Source organism: Brachypodium distachyon, chromosome 1, assembly GCF_000005505.3.
Source record: "Brachypodium distachyon strain Bd21 chromosome 1, Brachypodium_distachyon_v3.0, whole genome shotgun sequence".
Classification (NCBI taxonomy): Eukaryota; Viridiplantae; Streptophyta; class Magnoliopsida; order Poales; family Poaceae; genus Brachypodium; species Brachypodium distachyon.
This window is the reverse complement of record NC_016131.3, coordinates 24,102,262-24,112,881: the sequence shown is the minus strand read 5'-3', so window position 1 is coordinate 24,112,881 and position 10,620 is coordinate 24,102,262. Positions and strand designations below refer to the sequence as shown.

The 10,620-nt window shown below is 43.9% G+C and overlaps 1 protein-coding gene and 1 pseudogene across 1 annotated transcript; both read right to left on the bottom strand.

The window, feature by feature from the left end:
* Positions 1-2,754: 2,754 nt before the first annotated feature.
* On the bottom strand, positions 2,755-5,064 carry LOC100844347 (60S ribosomal protein L36a). The gene is made up of 4 exons (XM_003563128.4): positions 4,908-5,064; positions 3,392-3,571; positions 3,220-3,294; positions 2,755-3,108 (listed from the first exon to the last, which is right to left on the bottom strand). Exons 1-4 carry the CDS (start codon positions 4,908-4,910, stop codon positions 3,049-3,051), a joined length of 318 nt encoding a protein of 105 aa, XP_003563176.1. The 5' UTR covers positions 4,911-5,064; the 3' UTR covers positions 2,755-3,048.
* Positions 5,065-6,013: 949 nt separating this feature from the next.
* Positions 6,014-10,307, bottom strand: LOC100824549 (annotated as a pseudogene).
* Between the last annotated feature and the right edge of the window lie 313 nt (positions 10,308-10,620).

The window sequence follows — 10,620 nt, the reverse complement described above, 5'->3', positions numbered from 1 at the left end:
AGAGGTGAACTTCGATTCATCTTTTACAATGTCCGTAGCTGTATCCTTCTCATTTTTGGTGCGAAAGCTATGATGTATGGAAATGATGTGTCTGCATTTGTACCATATAGGCGCGAGATATATGTTGACTTGCTACTTACGGAATGAAGGTTCCAGTTTGTGCACGATTAGAATTGTTCTTACATATCCGAGTTGACTTCACTTATATGTTGTGGTTACTCTCTTACTACAAGAAAAAAGTTGCCAGATAAATGTTTCCGAGTACAAATACATTTATAATAATTTGGGCTAAATACACCGTCGGTCTATTAACTTGGCGCGTATGTGCAGATTAGTCACCGTACTTGCAAAATGCTAAATTCAAGTGTTATAACTTGGCACGTATGAGCACGTGACATCAAAAATACGAATTCGTATGTTTCTACGCTGACGTGGACTAAAACAATTCGACTTATTTAAACAATTGGACGTATTTACAAAAAACACCTTGAATTAATATGTGAGGGGTTAATTGCAAAATCATGACGAATGAAAAAAAGAGGTTTCATTTTCTTTCTCCTCCAAATCCCTAGCCTGAGGCCGTCCCAGGCCCGAGACGGCTGACCTCCTGCAGGTTGCAGCGCGTGACCACCGTCTTCACCACCCCTGGCGGCGCCTCCGTTCCTCCCGCTCCTCCGCCGCATCGCGTCGACCTGCAGCTCCCGTCGCAAGTACTGCAAGGGCGGGCAGATCCCATCGGAACTGTGCGTGCCGGGGAGAGGCAGCTGAGCCTGATGAACAAGCTCCTCTTCGGAGCGATACTTGCCCGCATTGGGCTCCTACGGGAGTTCTACTACCTCGACCTGTCCGCCACCTGCCTACCAGCGGCATCCCGGTGACGCTCTTCTGCAACTACTCCGCCTTGCAGTACATGGACCTCGCCAACAACTCCTTCGTCGGCGACATCCCCAACGCCGACAAGTGCCACCTCCTTAGCCTCCGGCATCTCCTCCTTTGGTCGAACTACCTCTCCGGCCCGATCTCGCCGGCGATTCCCAACTCTGCGGCACTTGAGTGGGTCGACCTCGAGTTCAACTAACTCTGCAGCATCGTGTTGGCCTACATCTCCCGATACAAGTAATGCAAGCTCAGCAAGTTCGTTGCCGGCGTTGGGCCCCATCGTCGGAATGCCGGCCACCTGCTTTGGAACCTCTACCTCCTCTCCTTCACCGCCAACTTCAAGACGAAGTCGCTGCAGCACGCCTTCCTGGAGATGCTTGCCTGATGGCTCGGCGGAGGCAGCACCGATGAGCCTGCCGTGGCCACGGACAACCACGTGTTTGAGGATGTGGTGAAGAGGATGTGTTCCATGTTGAGACTAGAAGAGGAGGGGCTATTTGCAAACATTACATGGCGGCATGTCCACGTGGTTGTCCACGTCAGCGTCGAAACCTACAGATTCGTATTTTTGACCTCGCATGCTCATACGTGCCAAGTTATAACACTCGAATTTAGCATTTTGCAAGTACGGTTACTAATTTGCACATACGCGCCAAGTTAATAGACCGATGGTGCATTTACCTCTAATAATTTTATCTTTAACCTCAACCTCAAAATAAAAAAATATTTCTTACTCCCTAAAGTTTCACAGATTTACTAGATCATGAAAAACTGCACATCCAAATAGAAATTGGAACTGACTGCTTTTTATTTGATTTCAGTTAACTGTTTCATCTCATAGCCAAACAGAATCAATAATTAGCCTTTTTAATTAAAAAAATATTGAACTGTACAGAACATAGAAACCATGGCACGTCAACTGCAAAAAGAAGAAAATGACCCGACGAAAACCCCAAAGAAGAGAAACACTATTCCTGGATGCAATGATCCTTCATGTTCTAGTCGCTGTAGCTTCATCTTCTCCGCGTCTCTAGTAAAGCAATGGAGCAACAGTTTTTTTCTTCTGAAAAGGTGGGTATCCCCCGGCCTCTGCAAAAAAAATAAAAAAAATATAGAGCAACAAGATCACACATAATTTGAATTGCGACCAAAGGTTTTGAACATCGAAACGGCCATAGCTGGGGTCAAATACTCACTGAAAGAGCATCAACCAGTATTGCACCCTGAAATCTTAAGTCATCCATCCATCGCCGCCATTCCAAATTGATGAAGAATTCCGACATGTAGCAAAATAGTGCACGGACCAAAACAAACTCGCTGACACAAGACGAGGTAGAGCCAGAAGGACTCAAATTCACCGGCAATTTGACACTCTCTGATAAGAAACATTGCAACAAAGGAGGTGGAGTACCTTTATTTCACGCAGCGCCAATTCCACCACCAATTCAACATCGTGGAACACCAAAACCACCAATAAGATACCAATCCAAGCATAGACCCGCTTCTTGCCATCCTTTCAATGCCAAGGCAGCCATTGAAGGGAAGAGCGCAAGTGAATCCGTCGAGCAAACAAGACAGAATCCCTGGCAGCTAGGATTCCTTTCTCTGAAGGCGAGAGGGGCCAGTGGATCCGCGGGCCAAACGAGACAGTCACCGGCAGCTAGGGTTTATTTCTCTGATGCGGTCCAACATAAATGTGCCAGGACAGTCCATGGGCCTACAACGAATTCTCAAAGGTGTAAAGCCTGGTGGATTTCATTTCAATAGATATCTAGCATACAAAGATTTGCAACATCAATTAATTATTCCACATAAGAATCAGGTGACAAAAACCTCAACCTGGTACCAAAAATGAGAAGGATACAGCTACAGACATTATAAAAGATGATTCGAAGTTCACCTCTCTCAATGTTCATCAAGCTCATGTTCATCTGAAGCGATCGTCACAGTTCAATGAACCATATGTATCAAATAGATCTCACAAACTAATAAACGTAAGGCACATCTCCATCAAAACTATGTATTAAATAGATCTCACAGAAGATTTGATGCAAATGCAAACCATAACGCATTCCAGTAGATGCATCTCAGTACAAGGATAAGAAAAACATTCTCAAGGGTAACTTCTGGCAGACAACTCCAGAGTAGAACAAAATGGGTATCATAAGATTAGAAGAGAGATGTTCCCTTGCCCTTCTTGTCTCCACCGATTTCAAAGTGCTTGCACCTCTGAAGATAGGTTGCAAAAGGAATGTCAGACAAAGTGCTAAATGATAGAATAGTTCTAAACTATAGAGTACTGCCGTGTAGTTAAAACCAAGAGTTCTGCCAGATATTAACCTTGATCGCACGCTGTGAGTAGTGCTTGCAGCTCTGGCACTGAAGCTTCAGCACAATCTTCTTTGTTGTCTTGGCCTGAAAACAAAGTATTAAACAACCAGAAGCAGAAACATCCAATGAGCAACAGTGCATGTCATTCAAATAAGTATACTGAGGGAAATCAGGAATAAACCTTCTTGTGGAAAACAGGCTTTGTCTGCCCACCATATCCTGACTGTTTGCGGTCATAACGACGCTTCCCCTGAGCAGAAAGACTATCCTTTCCCTTCTTGTACTGTGTAACCTTGTGAAGGGTGTGCTTCTTGCACTCCTTGTTCTTGCAGTAGGTCTTCTTGGTCTTCGGAACATTCACCTACAAATTGGACAGCTCATACTTAGTCAATAAGAAATAAAAACCTTGGTCCAGGAAAAATTATAGAAAAAAATGTAATTGCTAACAATCAAAAGATTAGTCCAGTTAAGTATACAATACAGCAGAATGACTTGGAGACTGTCAGAAACATCGTACATCCTTCGTGGTAGCCTGATAGCTATCATGATTAACTTCTGTGAATTTCAGACATGCTCTTTGCACACAACAAACAAAACGATGTCTTCACAGGAAAAGTAGATACAAGAGGACAAGATATTTGGATAGTAGCACCTAATCTTGTTAACAGTTAGTTTGGTAGTCAGCTAAGATGTTCGAATCTCTAACATCTTAGTAAGAACCTTAAACATATTGGACATTATGGACTGATAGCAGGAACAACATTGATAGACAATGCCTAAAGAATTGAATGCAAGGATGTTTTAGTATGAGTGGAAAGAATGGACATCAAGATAATAGCAACAAGAATAAAATGCTATTGACTATGGAATCCAACCCCTACAGAAAAAGTTCAAATATCATATTGAAAATCTGTAACCCAAATCAATTTGGACAACAGGTACCCAATTAAAACGCACTGAGAAATGCATTGTTCTTTAGAGTAAAGTTTATTTTGAATGGTGGTAGTTTTTTTAGAATAGTTCCTTGCCTCAAAGTGCAAATATGAATTGAACTCCAGCCCTATTATACTATAAGATCATCTCTCCAGTAGTTTGCATTCGTGATTGACATGGTTTAGTTAGGGCAAAGTACATACTAATGAACTACAACCTCGCTTAGCCAGTAATTGTTGACATATTTGATTATAACTTAAAACTAGCTCAGCTATTCATCACCAACCCCATGGTGCACGACTATCCAACAATCATTCTGCGCTCTTCAGCATTTCAACATATGAAGTCCATTGCAAGAACTAGCAGTGGTTTTGCTCGTCAAAAGCCTACCAACTCACATGAACATTGTTCGATGCAACAAAACAAAACACATATCCATACAAGTTTATCACTAAGAGATCATAACGAGCATAGACATCGCACTGATCCTATTTGCAGGATTCTAACATAGCAATAAACTTAAACCACATCAAGAATCAGACCTAATCTGCGCGGCAGTCTCCTCCCGAGTCCCTAGCACAACACAAATAGGAAGCGCTTGGTCGCCGAACTAGTCGCCGTCTCGAATCAAACAACACAACTAAATCTAGAGCGCATGCGATACAGTTTCCCAACGCATCCAAGACGATAGAGCAATACAAACGGCAAGGAACTATAGAACCGTGAGATCAGAGAGAAGACGAGGAGATGTGCGGGATGCTGACCATGGCTGCAAATCTGTGGCTTCCTCCTGCCTGGGCGTGTACTGGCGGCGGCGCGAGCTCTGTGCAGAAAACCCTAACTGTGCTCGTGTACGAGATCCGATAGATGTTATAGGAAGCGATAAGGCCAGGCCTCCGAGCTTCGGTGATTTGGGCCTGATGGGCTGGTCCCTGAACAATTATCCCTTCATCCGTTTCTCGCTCGAATAAAAGAAAAACTCAGCGTAAGAATTCTTCCCTCTAAAGAAAAATAAAACACTTTTGGTAGCGCACAGGCGCCTGGTTTTGTTGAAAAAAACAGACGATTTGTACATCGTCCGATGCCTGCATTAAGATCCGTAAAAATTGGTTGGGCTGCCTTTTTTCTTTTTTGTGTTTGGACTGCTTCTTCTCCCAGTGAGGAGTAAATTGCACGCGCGGTCTCTTAACTTGAGAAGCATGTGCTATTTGGTCCTCGAATTTAGGTTTTGGTCGTTTTCAAGAACTAAAGTACCTTAAGTGACTAGGCTGTGTTTGGTTTCAAAGTGGGGTGGAATGAAATGGAATGATTTCCATTCCATTCCATTGGGTTCCAACGTTTGGTTGAGGCGATGGAATGACTGTGAATCGTGTTTGGTTGGGAAGATGGAACGGAATTGAAGGTTCTATTTTGTGCATGGATGGAAAGATGGAATGTTATTGTATGGATGGAATCACCACCGGTGAGGTTACCTTTGTACAATTGCCTTTGTACACTGTGTGCATGTAATAACTATTTACATGTTTTGTACACCGGTACAAAAATTTGATAGCATTCCTTTTGTATTTTCCACATCACAATTTTCATAAAAATACGTAAAGCATAATATGCAAGCAGGTAGAGAAGAACAGCTCATATCACATAGAAACTTCAACATACAAGTCCAAAAAAAAGGTAGCCCCTACCAACATCACCTTACAAGTCCAAAATAAAATCAGCCCCTAGCAACAAGCACTTACAAGTCCAAATTAACATCAGCCCCAAACAAGATCACCTTACAAGGCCAAAATAACATCACCTTACATGTCCAAAATAAAATCCCATAGGAATGTGTCCATACATCACATAGAAGGTTTGTCTACAAACCATACTAGATACTACCGAAAGTGTCCGTGACATACTTTGCCATCCAAACCAACTTGTTTTTGGTGCGAAGCGTGACGAAGGCCTGTGCAGTCCTCGGCTTGTCAACAAGATAAGCATAGTGGTGTGCGAGATGACTCTCATTAATTAATAAATCGAGGAAGATTGTCACCCTCTAGAAGACTTGCTAAATCCCAAAGACCTTCTGGTATTGCCTCAGGATCTTTACCACTCTTCTCAAGCGTTGTTGCAACCCTTTCAAGACCAAACTTGAGTGTGGACAACAGAGGATCTTCTTCTTTTGGGTCTAACTTTGCCTTCTTCCGTGCTGGTTTGGTATGAGAAGACTCACCTTGGTTTGGTTGGGAAGTGTCACCTTGATTTGGTGACATATTAACCTCGGTAGCACTTTCATTGGGTGTGTCCTCATCTTCAATGTCATGCACTTCCACAGAATTCAAAGGATCATTTGCAGACTTGGCAAACTTTCCTGTTGCCATAAATGCTCCAAAAATTGTCGCCATAGCATTATAGTGCTCAATGGGGGTATTCAAGTAGTTGGCATCACTTTTGTGGTCCTGCAGAAATTTGCCAAACATCAACACAAAAAGCTAGAATCTGTCAAGCATTCAATAGTTGCAAAAACAAGACATGTATCATCATGAATAGCACATAAATGCATAGAAAAAGCGAGAATCTGTCCAGCAGTTCAATAGTTGCAAAAACAAGGCATAGATCATCATGAATAGCACATAAATGTATACAAAACGCTAGAATCTGTCCAGCAGTTCAATAGTTGCAAAAACAAGGCATAGATCATCATGAATAGCACATAAATGTATACAAAAAGCTAGAATCTGTCCAGCAGTTCAATAGTTGCAAAAACAACGCATAGATCATCATGAATAGCACATAAATGGATTACAGTAAGCTGGAATCTGTCCAGCAGTTCAATAGTTGCAAAAACAACGCATAGATCATCATGAATAGCACATAAATGGATTACAGTAAGCTGGAATCTGTCCAGCAGTTCAATAGCTTACCTTGATGTGATTTGCATAGTGTTCAGGATCCAGAAGAATAGTGGAAGTATCCTCATCCCATAGAGCACCACTCAAATTTCGAAGCTTTGTAACATTGATCCAAACTTTCCTCCATTTTTTAAGGTGGTTGCTAACCTGAGCATGAGTGATACATGTCTTGCATTGTTCATTCAAAGCCTTTGCACAGTTGTTAAGATGCACCCTTTTGAAACCACTTGATGTTCTTACGCCAGTAGCCACAAGGTAGGCCAAATTGCTCAGCATCATGGCAGACATTGAATTTGTCCACACAATCACTCCACCCCCCTCCATTGCTGTCTAGCAATAACAATACTTGAAAAATGTTTACAATCTGTCCAGCACTTCAATAGTTGCAAAAACAAGGCATAGATCATGTCGTAGCCTGGGGCTTAGACACCGGGGATGCGAGGCACCCCCTTTTTGGTTCGGCAGTGGATGTTGGGGATCGCTCCGGCGATCGTCGGCGAGGCCAGTGTCACGCATAAAGATGCACAAGATCGTTTTACCCAGGTTCAGGCCACCCTGAGGTGTAAAACCCCACGTCCTGCTTCTGAACTTGTATTAGCGAATGAACTAGGGTTTACAAGTTGCCGGGGGAGTCTCCGGGCGCTCTCTCCTTTCCTGCTAAGTGCTACTTGCTACTTCTGGACTAAAACTAGTAAGAACCGAACCCTTTGACCGTTGGCGATGGTCCTCCTTTTATACTCAAGGGGATGCCACTGGTGCCTCGGTGCATGGGTGACAAGTGTTGAGCAAAGACCCTAGGCAGCTTGCCCTTGCTGCACTGGCTTGCATGCACGGTACGTAGCGCTGCAACTAGGGCGGAACGTGCCTTAGATTCACTGCGGGCCAGTCACTGTGGGCTGACTGGACGAGGAATCACTTTTCTGTCGGAACATTAAATGCTTGCTTGTGCCACATTCCTTGCCCTGACCAACCCTGCGCACAGGGAGCCTGCCGGGAGGCCACGTGGCGTCAATGCTCTGCTTGCTGGGTACCGTCCCTGTTGTGAGTGCCTGCGCCCGGGAACGCCCTCCCCGGCAAGTGACCTTCCCGGGGGGCACCCTGGCGGGAGTTCTCTCGTCGCCTTCCAGGGTAACCCCCACAGCTCGGCTAGCCCTACCGGGCTGGTGACTTGCCGGGCAGCTTGTGCGGTGCTGCCCAAGGTGCTATCCTTACAGGGAGCAGGTGAGGCGACCCACGCATCAAGCAGCGGTGGTACCCCGGGTGCGACAGATCAGCATGAATAGCACATAAATGGATAGCAAAAGCAAGAATTTGTACAACAGTTCAATACTTGAAAAAACAAGGCATAGATCATCATGAATAGCACATAAATGGATTACAATAAGCTGGAATCTGTCCAGCAGTTTAATAGTTGCAAAAACAAGGCATAGATCACCATGAATAGCACATAAATGAATTACAAAAGTAAGAATCTGTACAACAGTTCAATACTTGAAAACAAGGCATAGATCATCATGAATAGCACATAAATGGATTACAATAAGCTGGAATCTGTCCAGCAGTTCAATAGTTGCAAAAACAAGGCATAGACCATCACAAACCCCACATAATGTCATACAATAAGGTACAATCTATCCAGCAGTTCGGTAGTCAAATAAAATTACATAAACCATCACAAATAGACCAAAATTTGTCGAGACATTACATAAATGGACACATGCAGGTAAACAACAATCAATGACCATAGTAGTTTTGCCTATCCTCCCACATTCTAGTAGCAATTTCTTGTCTACGGTCTACCATTGCCCTATTATTACTTGGTTGCCCCCTTGATGCCTGAACGGTATTGGTGGACCAAGGCATCTCCGGTATAACAAACTCATCAATCCCTTGAGAGAGCACATAATTATGAAGGATGCAACAAGCTAAAACGATGTCAACTTGAACCGGGAAAGGAAAAAAATGGGGTGGCATCATCAAGAATTTTGAATCGTCTCTTGAGAGTTCTAAAGGCACGTTCGACCGTCACTCGTAGAGATGAGTGCCTAAGGTTGAACAATTCATTTTCATTCTGTACTGGATTGCTGCCCCACTCATTCAAATGGTACCTCATGGCACGAAAAGGTGGCAAAAACTCAGGCTTGGCTCCATAACCAGCGTCAACTAGGTAGAATTTTCCTAACACATGAAAACAAATTGGTGACAAAATTCTATGCAAAATATATTGGGCAAATTTGTTTTAAGTAAATTAGTACCTTGAGGGACATACATGCCATTCTCCCGCTCTATAGCATCTGCTAAAATGGTCGCATCATGTGCTGTCCCCTCCCAACCCGCCAAAACATATGTGAACCGAAGGTCAAAATCTACTGCTGCCATGACATTTTGAGTAGGAAAAGACTTCCGACGACGAAAGGAAGGTTCCATATCTTTACTAACTGATGCTCGAACATGTGTACCATCAATTGCTCCAATGCAATCCTATATATTTTAAAGGGTTATAAGCCATAAAATTTCACACCTAAATATGGAAGGACAAATTTCTCAAAATACCTTAAAATATGGGTCAAACCGTGGCTTCCCTGCAATTTTTGCTGGAGTTTCCAAGGAAGGTGGCCTGATATATTCAGCTCGTAGCTCACCTATTGCGTGAAGGACTAGTCTAAAATAGCGGCTTACCCTCTCATTTGACCTGTCAAAATTAGCCCCAATAACCCTATTTCTAAGGTTATGGCCAATAGTATTCAAGAACGTTGCTACTTGCTCCTCCACGGATACATGTATACTGTCTCTCAGCAACAAACGTTCCCTCAAAATTTAACACAATAAAAAAAGGGTGCTCTTTCAACCCTTAACATATTTCTGCATCTCACATCACACTTGAAAATTTTATTGTTCAGGTAATTGATTCTTTGTTGGTCTCTTTCCCAAATAGGTCCATAGGTAACCCGGGGTCTCCTCTTCTTTATTCTGTCCCGAATGACCAATGCAACCAATGCGAAAACCACAAACGTTGCAGCTCCCCTAATCAGGAAATTCCGCCTCCTATCCATCCTCTTTACCATCTACAAGTCATATACGGCTATCAAAAAATGACAATGCATACACGCAACAAGTTACTCAGTTGTATATCTAACAAATCAGCATACCGTGCATGCAAAAAAAGTTTAGATCGACGGTGCATAGAGAAATCTCCCTCAAAGATTCAAGCATGGACCAAAACGTACTGCTATTTACCTTGAGTCCAAGTCAGAAACCGCAAGTTTCTTCAGATCGAGGAACTCCAAGTTCTCTCCCCTGCAGGTTCGTCACCAGCTCCTCTGCCTTCCCCTTCGATGGTCCCTCCAACGCGTCCGCCCGACCCCTCCTCTGCCTTCCCCTTCGCCGGCTCCTCTGCGTTCCCCGCCGCCTGCCTCGCCCCTCGCCCGTCCGCCGCCGGCAGGGCCCTGGATCTGGCCGAGATGGGGTTCACGCGGTGGGGAAACGCGCGAATCTAGAGGTGGACACGATGGCTTCAGGGGAGGGAGTTTCGGGAGAGGAGGTGAGGTGAGGAGGGGAGACGAGAAGGAGAGTCACGGGACTG

Coding starts and splice junctions, on each gene's coding strand:
- LOC100844347 (XM_003563128.4), bottom strand. Junction 3,295..3,391: donor AGCCTGTTTTCCACAAGAAG/GTTTATTCCTGA, acceptor CTTTGTTTTCAG/GCCAAGACAACAAAGAAGAT. Junction 3,109..3,219: donor ACTCACAGCGTGCGATCAAG/GTTAATATCTGG, acceptor ACCTATCTTCAG/AGGTGCAAGCACTTTGAAAT.